The 16620-nt window shown below is 57.5% G+C and overlaps 3 protein-coding genes across 3 annotated transcripts; 2 read left to right on the top strand and 1 right to left on the bottom strand.

Moving 5' to 3' along the window:
• Positions 1-72: 72 nt before the first annotated feature.
• KIF18B (kinesin family member 18B) lies at positions 73-7878 on the top strand. Its single transcript, XM_054281372.1, is given in 10 exon segments — positions 73-238; positions 1447-1530; positions 1533-1826; positions 3156-3310; positions 3722-3826; positions 4046-4156; positions 4655-4852; positions 4926-5102; positions 6726-7176; positions 7277-7878. Coding segments are annotated over 10 exon segments (2343 nt in total).
• Positions 7879-8755: 877 nt separating this feature from the next.
• FAM187A (family with sequence similarity 187 member A) lies at positions 8756-10000 on the top strand. Its single transcript, XM_054281371.1, has one exon. It carries the CDS (start codon positions 8756-8758, stop codon positions 9998-10000), a length of 1245 nt encoding a protein of 414 aa, XP_054137346.1.
• A 3746-nt stretch (positions 10001-13746) lies between these two features.
• Positions 13747-16249, bottom strand: CCDC103 (coiled-coil domain containing 103). Its single transcript, XM_054281624.1, has 3 exons — positions 16097-16249; positions 15270-15402; positions 13747-14198 (listed from the first exon to the last, which is right to left on the bottom strand). The coding sequence occupies exons 1-3, from the start codon at positions 16243-16245 to the stop codon at positions 13761-13763; spliced, it is 720 nt and encodes a 239-aa protein (XP_054137599.1). The 5' UTR covers positions 16246-16249; the 3' UTR covers positions 13747-13760.
• Positions 16250-16620: the final 371 nt, after the last annotated feature.

Below are 16620 nucleotides of genomic sequence, written 5' to 3'. Positions count from 1 at the left end.
CAAACCCCTCAGTGACGCCGTCATTCCACGGCAATGCATCCTCGGGGGCTCCGTTGTTCCCGGCCCGGCTCCATGGCCACAAGCGCCAACGTTCCAGGGCTGCCAGGCACCGGCGGGTCCCCGGTGACAACGGCCGCGCTGTCCCCGCTCCGCCGCGCTCCGGTGGCCGCTCCGCTCTCGGCGTTCCCGGTGTCCGGGGCTCTGCCTCGTCCCTTGCCCGGCCATGCCGACCTCAGGCGTGGGTGCTGCTGTCCCCGCGGGGAATGCGGTGGCTGGGTCAGTTCTGGGGGGCTGCAGGGCGGTGGGAGGGGGCTCTGAGGAGCGATAGGGGGGTGGAAAGAGGAATAAATGCTCTTCCCAGGGAGGTGGTGCAGTCACCATCTCTGGGTGTGTTTATAAAAAGACTGGGCATGGTGCTGGAGTCTAGGTGCGGTGTTAGGGTATGGGTTGGACTCGATGACCTTAGAGGTCTCTTCCAACCTCATTATTGTGTGATTCTGTGGTGAGAGGGGCTGTGGGGGCCAAAATGTGGGGAGTTGAGGTGTTAGGGTGTGACAGTGTTCACAGGGGTCCTAAAATGAGCTAAGAGATGAGGATCTGACTCCACGTTTCAGAAGGCTTGATGTATTATTTTATTATATATATTACATTAAAACTATACTAAAAGAATAGAAGAAAAGGTTTCATCAGAAGGCTGGCTAAGCTAAGAATAGAAAAGAATGATAACAAAGGTTTGTGGTTCAGACTCTCTGTCTGAGCCAGCTGACTGTGATTGGCCATAAATTAGAAACAACCACATGAGACCAATCACAGATGCACGTGTTGCATTCCACAGCAGCAGATAACCATTATTTGCATTTTGTTCCTGAGGCCTTTGAGCTTCTCAGGAGAAAAAGTCCTAAAGAAAAGACTTTTTATAAAAATTGTCTGTGACATTAGGGCATAGGTTGGATTCGATCATCTTAGAGGTCTCTTCCAACCTCATTATTCTGGGATCTGGGATTCTGTGATTCTGGGGTTCTGGGATTCCAGGATTCTGGCGTTCTGTGATTCTGGGATTCTGTCATGAGAGGGGCTGTGGGGGCCAAAATGTGGGGAGGCTGAGTGGGCTGGAAGGGGGATGTTGGGCTGTGGGAAAGAGCTGTGTCTCAAAGGGATTTAGGGTCTTTGGGGAGTCTCTGTGGGTCTAGGAGAGCAGTAAGAGCATGAAGGGGTTTGTAGGGTTGTTTGGAATCCCAAGAGACCCGAAGAGGGGTGAAGGTTTTGGGAGAGGCTGTGGGAGCCTGGAGGGAGTTCAGGCTCATGGGGAGCTCCAAAGGGAGACCAGGATTGGCACAGGGAGGGGGTGGGCACAGACCCTGGTGAAGGGGGAAAGCTCTGAGGCCTCGCCCAGCCTGGGGATCTCTCTCCCCCATGCACCCTCCAGCTGACCCTATCCCCCCCCAGACCACAGGAGGACCAGGATCAGTGGATGGGGAGCCCGGAGCAGCCCGATGCCCCAGCCCCAGGTGCCTGCTGGGGGGCAGAGGCCCCTCCCCAGGAGGGCTCCGTGGCCGTGGTGCTGCGTGTGAGACCCCCCAACCCCCGGGAGCGAGCTGCGCCCTCCGTCCTGCACGTCCTGAGCCAGCGCGCCGTGCTCTTCACCTCCGAGGAACCCGGTGGCACCGGCCCCGGCACCGGCCCCGGCCCCGGCCCCGGCCGCCGCCGCAGGAGCCTCGAGTTCGAGTTCGACCACGTTTTTGGCGAGAGGGCCACGCAGGAGGAGGTGTTCGAGCACACCACGCTGCCTCTGCTGGACACGCTCCTCGCTGGCTACAACTGCTCCGGTGAGTCCTTCACACAGCCCTGATCCTTGCAGGAGCCCCTGCCCCATCCCTGCCAGGCTGGGGGGGCTCAGGATTTAATTTGGAGGCCCCCATGGATCTTTGGGAATGGGGTGACACAACAGCAACCCAAAATCACACAGCGTGTTGGTTCCAGCAGTGCTCAGCACTGTGGGAATGGGGTGGAGAGGATGGATGTGGGTGTTGGGACAGAAAGATCCCTCCCCAGGGTCTGTGCCCACCCCTCCCCGTGCCAATCCCGGTGCCCCTTTGGAGCTCCCCATGAGCCTGAACCCTCTTCAGGCTCCCACAGCCTCTCCCAAAACCCTGACCTCTCTTTGGGTTCCAAACGACCCCACAAACCCCTTCATGCTCCTACAGCTCCCCTGGACCCCCAGAGACTCCCCAAAGACCCTAAATCCCTTCGAGCTTCCCCATGGATCCCTGGCTGGGCAGAGCTGGCCAGGCATTTGGAGGAACAAGGATTACTTGCTCTTGTCTGTCCTGGGTCAGGAAGGATGGGCAGAAATGTGGTGGATGCACGGAGAAAGAGCCCCTTGGCTTTGCCATCACTTTCCAGGCTGGAATGGGCTCTGGAAATCCAGGTCTGACAGGTCCTGGACAGCTCCCACAGCCCCAGAGCTGTTCCCAGCATTGCATGGCACAGGAGCATTCCCAGGAGCAGCCCAGGCTCTCCCTGCACCAGGAGCTCACACCAGGGGATGCTGATCCAGCTCCTGAGAGCCACTGAAGGGCTGTCCCTGTCCCCAGGCCCCAGCACTGAGTCAGGAGAGGGCTGAGGCTCCAGATCAGTGTGTCCCACTCTGATGGGGAGGCCTCAGAGGAGGTGCTGGAACATGGGGGTGAAAGAGAGGAAGCAGAAATGCCTCGTGGGGAGAGGGTCAGAGGTGACCTGAGCATGGAAGCAGCGCTCACCTGGAGACTCCTCCTATCCCTGCTGCACTAGAGAGGCTGAAACCAGGGAGAAAAACTGCCCTGAGGAGCAGTGGGGAAGGTTATGAGTGTTACCTTGTGTCTTATCTGTGTGGGAAGCAGATAAGCTCCTTTCTCCTTCTTTTTCCTTCTTTCTCCTTCTTTCTCCTTCTTTCTCCTTCTTTCTCCTTCTTTCTCCTTCTTTCTCCTTCTTCTTTCTCCTTCTTTCTCCTTCTTTCTCCTTCTTTCTCCTTCTTTCTTCTCCTTCTTTCTTCTCCTTCTTTCTTCTCCTTCTTTCTTCTCCTTCTCCTTCTCCTTCTCCTCCTCCTTCTCCTCCTCCCTCCTCCTCCTCCTCTCCTGCTCTTAGATCATTTCACCTCCCATGCCTTCTCCTTTCAGTGTTTGCCTACGGAGCCTCAGGGGTTGGGAAGACCCACACCATGGTGGGCACCAAGAGGACTCCTGGCATTGTGCACCTGGCCACGGTGGAGCTCTACAAGAGGCTCGAGGCCATGAAGGACAGGAGCTCGGAGGTCCTGGTCTCCTACCAGCAGGTTTGCTGTGGCTCAGTGTGTCCCCTCCTGCCTCAGGGTCCCCGGGGAGGAGATTTGGGGTTGATCCAGAGCCACACTCAGGGTACCTGCAGTGTACCCTGGGGTTGGCAGGATCATCCACCTGCTGCTGTTCCTCCCTCTGTGCTAGAGCAGGGATTTCCTCTCCCTTGCTGTGCTCCACAGAGCAGTGAGGGCCTCCTGGAAGGGCTGGAGAGGAGCAGGGTTGGGGAAAGTGCCCAGCAGAGCTCTGGGAGCTGGCCCTGCCTTCTGAGCCCCATCAGCTGCTCCTGGTGGAATGAGGTGCCAGAGGTGGGGTCAGGGGGAACCCCTGGCTGTGCCAGATCCTGCAGGGGTACCCAGCTCCCTCCCAGAGATTTCAAACATCACCCTGACCTTGATGTCCTTCTCCAGGTGTACAAGGAACGTGTCTATGACCTGCTGAAGCCCCAGGGCCCTCTGAACGTCTGGGAGCAGCCTGGGAAAGGAGTCGTGGCACAGGGCCTCTCCTTGCACCAGGTCTGAGCACAAGGAGGGCACTTGGGCTGGGACAGACTCATCTACATGGTGCTGGCAGCCCTGGGGACACGGGCTGGGGAGGTCCCAGGTGCTCCTGGCTCCTGGCTGGCAGCAGAGGTGGCCCTGAGCTACCAGGGCCCTGCAGAGCTGGCACTGCCCGGGGCTGCTCGGCCTCAGGGTGCCCAGGTGCTGATCCAGCCCCTGCCCCTTCTCCCTCAGCCCACAACTCCAGAGCAGCTCCTGGCCTTGTTGGCCAAAGGCAACAAAAACCGGGCCCAGCGCTCCACCAAGGCCAACGCCGCCTCCTCCCGCTCCCACGCCATCTTCCAGGTGAGGGCCGCTGCAAACAGGGCTGGAAACAAACATGCACACCTGGGCAGCCCCAGGGCTGTCCCCCTCAGCCCTGAGCTGGGGATGTTGCTCCCCAGGGGCTCTGTTCATGTGCTCTGGTGAAAAGCTGCCCCTGGATTTCAGTTCCAGCCAGGTCCTTGCCCAATTCCAGGGCTGTCCCTTCAGCCTGAGCCTGCTGCCTCACCCCTTGCTGCTGGCAGGTGGCTTCATGCTTTTCCAGTCCCTCTGAGGACCTGCCCAGCCATACCCCTCTCTATCATCGAGTCTGGGAGATGCTGATTGCTCCCATAGCTGTCCCTCCCTGCCACATCCCTTCCCTGCCTCTGCTCCTTGTGTCATCATCGGGTGTTTGGCTCATCCTTCCAACATGCCAGGTTCCTCTCCTCCCTCTGGATTCCCTGGCTCTTGAAAAGGCTCCCTGAAAGCACAGAGCCCAGAGCACCTGTGTGGAGCCATCTCAGCCCTCTCTGTCCCCAGATCCAGGTGAAGCACTGGGACATCACCGGTGGCCCCGCCAGGGACCCGCGTGTGGCCAAGCTGAGCTTCATCGACCTGGCGGGCTCGGAGCGAGCCTGGGACACGCCGGGCCGGGGAGAGGGGATGTGGGAGGGCACCAGCATCAACCGCTCCCTGCTGGCCTTCAAAAGCGTGGTCCGTGCTCTGGCCGGAGCCAAGGTGAGTGCGGCTCCCCGGGGCGGCTCCGGGGTGGTGTCCCCACGGCCCGGAGCTGAGCGATATCTCGGGACAGGGCGGGCAGAGCCACGTGCCGTTCCGGGACAGCAAACTGACACTGCTGCTGAAGGATTCGCTGGTGGGCAGCTTCCGCAGCACCGTGATCGCCGCCGTGAGCCCCGCGGCGGCCGCCGGCCCCGACACCTACAGCACGCTGCGCTTCGCCAGCCGCGCCCGGCACATCATGCTGCCGGTGAGCACCGGGACGGCCCCGCGGGCTTGGGAGCTGCTGGGGGGTCTGTGGTGGGGTGCATTGGAATATGATCCCAATATTGCCGGGTCCAACGTGCCTGGGCTCGTCTGGCCCTTGCTGCTTGACCAAGGGTGGCAGCTGTGGTGGTTTCACCCCACAGACACCTTTGGCTGGCTGGATGCTGCAGCAAAAGTGAGGGTGCCACCTCAGGGGTCTCTTCCCTGACTGATCCATCCCCAGGATGGAGCTGCCCCACGTTGGGCGCCAATATATTGGAATTAAATCCCAATATAGCTGGATGGGACATGCCTGGGCTGGTCTGGCTCTTGCTACTTGACCAAGGGTGGCAGCTGTGGTGATTTCACATCAGAGACACCTTTGGCTAAGCTGGATGTTGCAGTTGGCATTTGGAACAAGTCCAGGCAAGCAGGAACTCAGGTTTACCTCTGGTGGAAAGGCTTTAGGTGAGGTGAAGAGGAAAAGGAGATGGATTCTGCCAGAGAGTTTGATCCAGAGTTTTATTCCAGGGTCACAGATCTCTGATCTGGTAACAGCTCCAACAGAACAGCAACCACATGGTCCCGTGTCTTTTTAAGCCCGGGGAAAGGGGGAGGGAAGGGGTAGGTGTGCCACCAACCCCTTGGAGCCTGGAGGAGGCTGAGGAGCAGCCCTGGAGATGGGTTCATGCTGCACTGTTGTGTTTTAACCACTGCCTGACCCCAGTCCCTGCAGGACACTGGGGCATCTCCCTGCAGCTCCAGAACAGCCTCCCCGTCCGATCTGCAGCTCCAGACCAAGACACCAAGTCCCCCTCAGCAGGACCAGGAGCAGAAGTGAGTGTCCGTGTGTCCTCCCCATGTCCTGCTGTCTCCTCTCAGCCTGGGCAGACTGTCCATGGTCGGATGGATGTGGGGACCAGGGCTGAGCTTGGAGATGCTGGCCTGTCCCTGGGCCCCTTGTCACCCACAGGTGCACACACACCTCACAGCTCAGGCCCTCTAGGAGGGCATTTACAGCTCGGGAATATCCCACATTCCAAGTCTGACACTCTTTCCCCAAATCTCTACTCACAGACCCTGCCCTGATGAAATTACTGAGAAGACAAAGGAAGTGGAGGAGCCCACAGGGCTGGAGGATCTCACAGGGCTGGAGGAGCTCACAGGGCTGGAGGAGCTCACAGGGATGGAGGAGCTCACAGGGCTGGAGGAGCTCACAGGGCTGGAGGAGCTCACAGAGATGGAAGAGCTTACAGGGATGGAAGAGCTTACAGGGCTGGAGGAACCCACAGGGCTGGAGGAACCCACAGGGCTGGAGGAGCTTCCAGGGATGGAGGAGCTCACAGGGCTGGAAGAGCTTACAGGGATGGAGGAACCCACAGGGCTGGAGGAGCTTCCAGGGATGGAGGAGCTCACAGGGCTGGAAGAGCTTACAGGGATGGAGGAACCCACAGGGCTGGAGGAACCCACAGGGCTGGAGGAGCTTCCAGGGATGGAGGAGCTCACAGGGCTGGAAGAGCTTACAGGGATGGAGGAACCCACAGGGCTGGAGGAGCTCCCAGGGATGGAGGAGCTCCCAGGGATGGAGAAACCCACAGGGATGGAGGAGCCCACAGGGCTGGAACAGCTCCCAGGGCTGGAGGAGCTCACAGGGCTGAAGGAACTTACCAGGATGGAGGAGCCCACAGGGCTGGAAGAGTCCATAAGGCTGGGGGAGACCACAAGGCTGGAGGAGCCCAAAGATCTGGAGGCGTCCAAAGATCTGGAGGAGTCCCCAGGGCTGGAGGAGTCCTCAGGGATGGAGGAGCCCAAATATCTGGAGGAGTCCCCAGGGCTGCAGGAGCCCAGAGATCTGGAGGAGTCCTCAGGGCTGGAGGAGTCCTCAGGGCTGGAGGAGCCCGAAGATCTGGAGGAGTCCTCAGGGCTGGAGGAGCCCGAAGATCTGGAGGAATCCCCAGGTCTGGAGGAGCCCAAATATCTGGAGGAGTCCCCAGGGCTGGAGGAAGCTGCACTTCCCTGTTGCCTTGAAGAGCTCAGCGAGGCTGCCCCAGCCCCAGGAATGCAGCTGAGCTCTGCAGGTGAGGATTTGGGATGGGGACAGTGGGGGTGCCCCGGGGGTTGGGGGTGCTCCCGAGCTGCAGACACGGAGGTGATTCTGTTTCTTCTCTGCTCTCTCAGCCGAGGCTCCTGTGACCATGCCAGACTCCCCTGTGCCCATCACGGCCCCGCTGTGCTGCCAGGAGCTCTCCCCGTGCTCCAGCCCCATCTCTGTGTGGCCGGTGATGAGGATGCTCGAGTCGAGCAGCGATTCCCAACCAGAAACCTCCCGTGGCTCCCGAACACGGAGGAAGCGCCAGCGGGGCTGGAAGGCAGCAAGCACTCCTGGGGCAGGGCAGAGCTCCCCCGTGCCCCTGGCGCCCCGCAGTGCCAGCAGTGCCAGCTGCCAGCCCTCCCCTCGGCCGGGCACCCAGAGCCCTGGCACCGCGGCACCAGCACGGACCCCCAGCCCCCTGCCCGGGCCGGCTCCAGAGCTGCTTCCCCCGAGCCCTGAGCAGCAGCAGCAGCAGCCAGAGCTCCGGGAAGCCCCCCCGAGCCCCCTCCCCAGCACCCCTCCCAGCGCCCAAACCCCAAAGGCCTCCAGCTCCTCCGGCAGCTCCTCGAGCTCCTGCCCCATACCGCCCTTCTGGCCGTGGTTCCAGCCCAGTGCCCACCTCTGTGCCCCCGCTGTTGGCACAGTGCTGTATGTGTGTTTGCAGGTTATGAGTGGGTTTAGGAAATAGGTTGTTGTGTTTTTAATAAATTGTTCTGTCCCAAATCCAAGGGTCAACACGCGGCTGTTCTCTCCTTCCTCCTCCTAATGTGGGGAGCCTGGAAATGGTTCTGGCTCTGGGGTTGGGTTCTGTCCTCCTTCTCCATCATCCCAGGGCTTGTGGGTTCCTCTGCTGAGTGTCCCTGAGTGCAGGTGAGGGATGTGGGGGGCACGTGGCCATGGCCATCCATGACAGCATCCCAGTCAGGTGAGCTGTCCCACTGTCATTGCAATGGGATCACAGCTCTGCCACTGCACACTCACATTTCCAGTTCTTGTTTGTTCCCCATGCTGTGACTCTTTGTGTCCAGGCACTTCAGAGAGGGCATCAGAAAACCGTGTGGGGTGTGAGAGGTTCCACCACAGCCAAATCTGCACCGATGGGGTTTGCCCTGTGATCCTCATCTCGAGCCAAGGAACATCAGGCTGGCCTGGTCTCCTCCCTAGGAGGAAACAATGGCACAAACATTTGGAACCCACCCCCCAAACCTTCCCTCTCATCAGACTGGCCAGGCCATGGTCGAAGGTTCTCTTTGACCTAATAACTAAAGCACAACCCAAAAATTCTCTGCCTCAAAAGCTAATACCTTCCCAACAGCACAGCCATGGAGATGTTGATCTGCACTAGAGATCCTCTCTAAGTTCCCACCCAGCTCAAACCATGATGAGGTGTTGGGGGTTCCGCTGGTCCCAGCACAGCTCCATTGTTGCCAGGCACGTGGGTGACAACGCTCCAGAGCTGCTTTCAGAGAGAGTGACAGAGGCTGGGCTGTTCCAGGGCAGGATGCTCCCAGCAGATCCCTGCCTGGGCTCTGTGAGTTCTGCTGGGCCAGAGAGCACCCGCAGTGATGGGGACGAGGCTGCTGGGAGCCACCATTCTCCTGTCCCTGCTGGATGTCCTCCAGGCCTTTGCCATTGAGAAGAAAGGGGATGTGTTCAAGAAGACGGCGTGTCCCGCCTTCCTGGTGTTCGAGAACGTCGCCTACCTGGCGGACATGACCTTCGAGCTGCCCTGCAAGTGCAAACCCGAGGAGGCCTCCTCTGTGGTCTGGTACTTCCAGAAGAACCTGCACAGCCACGAAACCACGGTGCTGACAGACTTCAACGGCACCGTGATCGTGGATTCCAAGCAGGTGCGCGCGGGCAGCGACCTCCTGAAGCGCTTCAGCATCCGCCTGTTCAGCCTGATTGTGTTCCGAGCCCAGGTGAGGGACTCTGGCCATTACCTGTGCGGCACCAAGGAAGGGCTCTTCTTCTACGGCTACGACGTGGATGTGCAGCCCACCAAGAAGATCACCGTGGCTTTCCTGGACAAAGACCAGCACGTCCAAGAGGACCAAAAGGAGAAGGAGTTCACGCTGTTCACCACGTTCTGGGACTGGACGCGCTGTGACCGCTGCGGGGTGCGGGGCGAGCAGCGGCGCATCGGGCTGTGCTACGTGCAGAGCCCCCAGCTGAAGCCCCGCTACCGCACGGCGCTGCCCAACGTCAGCTCCTGCGGCTCCAGGGCCGTGCCCAAACCCTTCGGGCGCCTCATCCGCCTCCGCAGCCCCGAGGTGGCCGTCAGGAGCTGTCTGGCCCCTTGCCAGCAGAAGGAAGCCCCCGAGGAGGGCGTGCAGTCCATCTCCAACGTGGTTTACAAGCTGGGTGAGAAGCCGCAGCTGCCTCGTGTCCCCATCCAGTACCACAACCAGCCCCCCAAAACTGACCTGGTGATTTCGTGCCCGGGGGCGCGGCCGGAGCACGCCGTGGCCTGGGACAAGGGATCCGTGCGGCTCTACCGTGCCCACTACCTGGTGGGGGTGAGGAAGCACATGAGGCTCTTCATCGACCACGGGAACCACCTGCACCTGCAGCGGCTGCGCAGGAGGGACAAAGCCACCTACTTCTGCTGGCGGGAGGGCGAGCTGGTGGCCGGCTTCCAGCTCACTGTCACCTTCGAGCCCCGGCGCCAGCGCAGCCCCAGCGACCCCGAGTCCATCTTCGTCATGAGGGCTGTTGGCATCAGCTTCGCCGTCATCGTCGGCATCTTCTTCCTCATCCACCTGTCCCACTGCAGGGCTGAGGTGTTCAGGAAACTGGCCAAGTTGTAGCAGCTCCACCACTTGGACAGCTTGGATCACCCTCATGCAGGGAATTTCCAATGTGAGGACCATTTTAGCCTATTTTAGTTTTAACATTTTTTCAATGTTTGGTTTTGACTTTTTGAATGGAAAGTGTTTGGGTTTTTTTTCAAATAATCTGGCAATTTTCTTCAGAACTGTCTCTGCTTGTGAGGTGTTTTTAACTCACCCAACTCAGCACAGAATTGGGAGTCAGTATTTGTGCCTGACAGAGTTATCTTATACATCCCCTAAAGGTGGTGGCATCACTGCAGGGTTTCAGCAGGGAGCAGGATGTGCCCTCCAGGCTCATCTCCTTTGTTTGAGGATGTGACTTGAGGATTTCAGCATTCCCAAGGGAAATCCTGCTGTCTGGGAGGGCACTGTGGGTGCCAGTGATGCTCTGGCACTTGAACCGTGTCGATGATGGTGAGCCAAACACCTGGTGATGCCATGAGAAGGAAAGTCAGGGAGGGACAGAGCTATGGAAAACAATAAAACAATGTGCATCTCCCACACTCAGGGATGGAGCAGGATGCAGCTGGTTGGGTCCTTGAAGGGCAACAAAGCCCCAGCATGAGCTGGGAGGGCTCACACACAGAGAGGCAGCTCCAGGCCTGGACACTTTGCCACCAAACTCAGCCCCAGACAGAGCATGACAGTGTCCCCAGGGGAGCACCAGCCAGGGTTGTGTGTGCAGGCCAGGGGGAACACAGCCACCAAGACTCACCTGGCAGCGTCGCCCTCTGAATCCCTAAAAATCTCCCAATATAATCCAAAGTGCTTCCCCCACTGCCCTGTAATCCTCACCCCCCTAGGATTAACCCCTGCAATGCTGGGAGCTGAGGGCTGCTCCTGTATCCTCTGCAGCCGTGGTTTTGCTTGTTGGGAGGCAGAGCTGGCAGCAGGAAGGGCAGAATTCCAGCACAGCTCAGGGATTTGTGCAGGCAGGAATCCAGGAGCCACCAAGGAGCCCAGCTGGGAGCTGGCTGGAAAAGCATGCAGCCACCTGGGCTGCTCCCCTGGCAGCAGCACGGGCTGAAGTGACAGCCAGAGGCTCCGTCTGTGACAGCCCTGGAACTGGGAAAGGACCTGGCTGGAACTGAAATCCTGGGGCAGCTTTGCAGCCAGGCATCAGAGAGCACATGAACAGAGACCCTGGAGGGCAACATCCCTGTCATTCTTGTGCCAAGATTGAGGCAGGAACAGGTGAGAGGCAGGATGGTAGAAAAGGCAAAGAAGGTTTTATTCAAAAGAACCATGCGGTTTTTATAGAGTGGTACAATAGATTCTGTCTGTAGGAGTGTGGGGGGTAGGAGGATCAGGATGGATGGAGATGAGAGGTCTCTGCAGCCAGGTTGTGGAACTTGGGGTTTATTGCAAAGGGCCTGGGTGCAGGGCCCTGCTGGGAGCTGCCAAACACAGCTCAGAGCAGGCTGAGAGAAGAGAGGGGGAGAGAGGATGAGAGGGTGAGAGAGTAAAAGGGCAAGAGAGTAAAAGGCAAGAGCTAAGAGCGCGAGGTTCCCATTCCATTACAATAAATCTTCTTCTGTGTTGAATATTCTGATTCTCACTAACCAATCTAGTACAAGATACAAATCCTATAGCATTTCCATACAGCCTATAAGAATCATTACATTACCATCCTGTGTTACATTTCAAACCCTAAAATCTCCTCTTTGGGCCCCTTCTGCCAAGCTGTAGGGTCTGCTCTGACCCTTGGGCCTATCTGCAAGCAGAGGGTGTTGCTCCATAAAAAGGGGATCACCTTCAGCCAGCCACGCCATTGTTTTCCAATTGTTCAGTAACTGAGGGATCTCAGAGCTTGCTCTCATTTCAATCTCGCTTATAGTTTCCATATTCTCAAAATCTTTTGCCAGACAATCATATTGATAATCATCCTGTTTCATCTTCCCCAACACTGTTCTATTGGCTAAGTAACAGAAACATCTTTCTCACGCACTGCCCTTCAGAGGAACAGAAAAATAAAGTAGAAAAACACCACCTGCAAATTGTTTATACTCAACAAGTTATCACATCTTTGCAGCTCCCTAAAACTCCTCACAAGCCGCTGTGAGAAGCACTTGCTGTTTCTCTCTCTCTGTCCCATGGCATCCACACATCCCAGCTCAGGGCTGAGGGGAACAGCCCTGGGGTGTCGGTCCTGGCCCAGGTGTGCAGGTTTTGTTTCCAGCCCCGTTTCTGTACGGCAGATTACCTTTGTCAAGTGGGCAGTTTGCCTTATCTCTCTCTCTGAGTGACCACATTCACACCTCCCTGGGAGGGGACATTGCTGATAACAGCTATTGAATGTCACTGCACGGCTGATAAGAACTATAACATCCCACTGGGAGATGTGAGCCCAGAGGGAGGAGCCAAGCATTGCTGCCCAGATATAATCCAGAGGGTTTGAGACACCAGCACGGCTTTCTGCACTGGATTCCCCAGAGGAACAGCAGCTGCCTCTTCCTCCACTGGATCTTCAGAGGAAGAATACATCCTTCTCTGCAGATCCTCCTTGCTCCAGCAGAACCAGCCCTGACACTGCAGGAGGGCTGAGCCACAATTCCAATGGCACTGCCACCAACACCCTGACCCACAGGGTGTCAGGTTGGGTTCTGACTCTGGCAGTGTTGTTCCAGTGCACTGCATTGTTTATTTAATTTTTTTTTCTTTTCCCTATTAAAGAACTGTTATTTCCTGCTCCCACATTTTTACCTGAGAGCCCCTTAATTTAAAATTAAGGGGAGGGCTGGGGAGGGTTTACATTCTCCATTTCAGGGGAGGCTCTTGCCTTCCTTAGCAGACACCTGACTTTCCAAACCAAGACAATCCCAATCTTGGGTAACTCCAGGATCTTTTTTTGCTGAAGTCTCCAGTGCTCAGCTGCCACAGGTGTGTAAAGGGAGGAGGAATGACACCACAGCAGACTGCAGGGACACACATGTCCCCCCAAGTGCTGCCACAAAGGACAATATTCGCCATGCCAGACCTCAGGCATGAACCTGGACCTGCCATCAGGTGCTTGCTGGTTTCTCCAGAGCAGGTGGGAGCAGGTGCTTCCAGTCTGCTGGGGTGGCTCTGCCATTTGCTGGTTGTCACTGTCATTGATTACATCTCCTAAAACCCCCCAGTAACTGTGGGCAAGGGTGGAGGAGGAAAGGGACTATCTGGTGTCACAGACATCTTTTATGGAAAATCCTTTCCTTGGGATTTTTCCTCCTGAGAAGCTGAAAAGCCTCAGGAACAAAATGTAAACAATGGTTATCTGCTGCTGTGAAATGCAACAGGTGCATCTGGGATTGGTCTAATGTGGCTGTTTCTAATTAATGGCCAATCACAGTCAGCTGGCTCAGACAGAGAGCCAAACCACAAACCTTTGTTATCATTCTTTTCTATTCTATTCTTAGCCAGCCTTCTGATGAAATCCTTTCTTCTATTCTTTTAGTTTAGTTTTAATGTAATATATATCATAAAATAATAAATCAGCCTTCTGAAACATGGAGTCAGATCCTCATCTCTTCCCTCATCCTCAGACCCCTGTGAACACCGTCACAATCTGGGTTTGGGTTTCTCCTTCAAAACTACCATCCTGTTTTCTTTCCCTTGGTTTTCTCCTTACCCATACCCATCTGTGAGGACATCCTGCTCAGAGATCACAGCACCACAACCTGGGAGCTAAACTTTATTGTGAACAACAACAAGTGATGCCAAAGTCATCTTTGAGGTTCCTGCTCAATCCTGGTGTTCCTCAGCTGACCTGGTACCGCTTCATCAGCTCCACCACTGTCCTCTCCTCCTCAGTTTCCTTTTCCAGGTGGTTCTCCATGGGATGGGCTTCCCCCTGGCCAGCAGCCTGCCCATCCCTGCTCTGCAGCTTCCTGAACAAATCCTGGCTGCTCTCCTTCTCTGCCTGGCTCAGCAGAGCCACGTTGAGCCCGAAGCGCCCGGTGCCCGCCAGGCCCTGCAGGATCTGAAGGATGGCAGCTCTGTCCCCAGGATGGATGTTCTCTGCCAGCACTGTCAGGAACTCCCCCAGGAGGCCAAAGCCCACATCAGCCTGGAAAATCCTGCCCAAAGCCTCCCCTCCAAGCTCCAGCAAAAACTGGTATTTGTCTGTCCCACTTTTCAGGCACCGGCGCCAATCGCGGTGAAATTCCACAGCGGTGCTGGGCAGCTGGATCAGCTCCTGGAGGAGAAAGGGACACTCAGCTCCTTTTTTGTTTAAAGACTTTGATTCCCTCACCCCAAACAGCCCACGGATAGCTGGGATGTTTTTACCAGGGGCTTTGGCAAGATCCAGGGAGAAAAGGAGAACACAAGGAAATACCAGGTGCATTTAATCCTGAGAAACAGGAGGAAAAGGGAAGACAAGGAAAAGCCAGGTGCATTTAATCCTAAGAAACCAGGATAATCCAGGGGGGAAAGGGGAAGGCAAGGAAATTCCAGGTCCCTTTAACCCTGAGAAACCAGGGGGGGAAAGGGAAGAAAAGGAAAAGCCAGGTGCCTTTAGCCTGAGAAACCACGAAAATCCAGGGGGAAAAGGGGAATGCCAGGTGCCTTTAGCCTGAGAAACCAGGGGGTAAATTCAGAGGGAAAAGGGGAACACAAGGAAATGCCAGGTGCCTTTAACCCTGAGAAACCAGGAAAATCTAAGGGGGAAAAGGGAAGACAAGGAAATTCCAGGTCCCTTTAACCCTGAGAAACCAGGAAAATCCAGAGGAAAAGGGAAGTGTGGATGAGCTCTGACACCCAGTGTGAACACAGATGGCTGTGGGGTGTGGAGCCCCAACCAGGAGAGCTGCAAAAGATCTTACAGTAAACAGAGGTCAATGAAACCCCAGCATCATAAACAACACCTGAGATTGTTTGTAAGGCAATCCAGGAAATTTCCTTATCATGGGGAACCCCCAGTGACCAGGACACCCCAGCAGGGTGTCCTGCAGGGACAGGACTGAGGTGACTCCAGCCATGAATGGAGGGACAGAAAATGTCCTGTCCCTGTCCCCAACACTGAGGGACCCAGTGAGCTCATCAGGATTGGGCGGGATTAATTAACCCAGCCTATTAAACCATTAAATTAATTCCCTGTGCTCAGGGAATCTCTGTAGCCAGAGAATCCAGCCTGATCCAAACCCTGACATTCCAAGGGCCAGGAGGGCTGGCTCACACCCAGAGTGAATCCTGAGTAAATCCCTCATTCCAATTAACACCCAGGTGATTCCTGAGGAATTCCCAGCTGCTGGGGCCTCTCCCTCACCTGTGGGATGTCCACAGCATGGGCAGGTGCTGTCTGAGCTGGGCCTGCACAGGGATTCCACAGCACATTCCTCCTCTGTCCCAGCCTGTCCTTCTTCTCCAGAGGCTTCAGGTGAGAAGCCAGCACAATCTCCCTGAAGGGAACAGGGACAGGAGGGACACTTTAAGGCTCCAAGCTGCTGCTCTGAGCTAATTTCTGATTTTTCTGTGTGGAGCACCCAGAGGGGCTGGACAGGCTGGAGGAGCAGGCCCTGTCCTGAAATCTCTCAGGAATCCCATAAAAATATTTGGGGGAGAAGCCCCTTGAAGGTGTTTTCCTACCCCTCAGGGATCCGTGGCAAGGGGGAATGAGACAGATGTGACTCCATGGATGGAATTTGAGCTGGTCCCAGAATGTGGCAAAGCCCTGGATCTACCTGGATGTCAGATGGATCCCTGGGGATTCCTGGAGTCTGGAGGGCACTGGGAATGCCCTGTGGGCCATCCCAGCCTGCCCACACCCCCGGGGCACAGCAGGGACAGGCTGGGAAGGACACAGGAGACAGAGGGGACAGCCACCCTCTGCTCTGCACTCCCAGCACGGCCTGGGGGAGAAACGGGGGCTGGGGTGGGAATGGGAGGTGACAGTGCCCTGGGGAGGTGACAGTGCCCCGGGGAGGGGACAGTGCCACTCCACTGCTGGCCACAGCCAGGCCACCCCAGGAGCAGGGACAGATGCCAGCGCACAAGGAGCCACCTGAGGAGTTTTGGGACAAAACTCAGCGGGCTCTGCCCTCGGAGCTGTTCCGGGCCCCGGAGCCCCCTCGGGCCGCTCCCCGGGCCCCCGACCTGAACTGGCCGTAGTCGGGCACGCCCTGGCGCAGCGCCCGCAGCTTGGCCTCGCCCTCCCGCTGCCGCCGCTCGTCCTCGGCCAGCGCCGCCCGCAGCTCCCGCTCCAGCACCGGGAACGCCCCGGCCGGATCCATGGCCGGCTCCATCCCCGGTTCCGTGCCCGGGCCGCGGGAACGCAGGGATCCCTGTGGGACAGCCCTGCCTGCAGTGGCTTCCAGGACAGATTTCTGTCGCAACAGCGATGCCAGGCGGGCCCGATCTTATCGTGACAATCCCGCGCTGTGACAGCGCAAGGCCGCGCACGTGGGTGGCAATTGGGAACCGAATCCCCCTGACACACCGCCGATCTCTCTATCGCGATAGTCCCGCCCGGTGATGAACAGCCGGGCCCCGGGGCCGCGCTCTATCGCGACAGCGCCGCTCCCGCCGCCGGAGCGCCGGCACCGCGCAAGGCCCCCGGGGCTGCCCCGGCCGCGCCCGGCACAACCGGCCCCGCTGCCCCGCGCTGCCCCGCGGGCCCG

Source organism: Melozone crissalis, unplaced genomic scaffold (assembly GCF_028551555.1).
Source record: "Melozone crissalis strain CALT ecotype California unplaced genomic scaffold, PUWL_Pcris_2 ptg000032l_1, whole genome shotgun sequence".
NCBI classification, from domain to species: domain Eukaryota; kingdom Metazoa; phylum Chordata; class Aves; order Passeriformes; family Passerellidae; genus Melozone; species Melozone crissalis.
The sequence above is the reverse complement of the archived record's forward strand: the minus strand, read 5'-3'. Positions and strand labels throughout refer to the sequence as shown.

What these genes read in the sequence shown, in the direction of transcription:
- FAM187A (XM_054281371.1), top strand. Translation starts at nt 8,756, where the DNA reads ATGGGGACGAGGCTGCTGGGAGCCACCATTCTCCTGTCCCTGCTGGAT.
- CCDC103 (XM_054281624.1), bottom strand. Translation starts at nt 16,245, where the DNA reads ATGGAGCCGGCCATGGATCCGGCCGGGGCGTTCCCGGTGCTGGAGCGG. An exon ending in CCCGACTACGGCCAGTTCAG is followed by an intron (nt 15,403 to 16,096) that starts GTCGGGGGCCCG and finishes TGTTCCCTTCAG; the next exon opens with GGAGATTGTGCTGGCTTCTC. An exon ending in ATGCTGTGGACATCCCACAG is followed by an intron (nt 14,199 to 15,269) that starts GTGAGGGAGAGG and finishes TTTCTCCTCCAG; the next exon opens with GAGCTGATCCAGCTGCCCAG.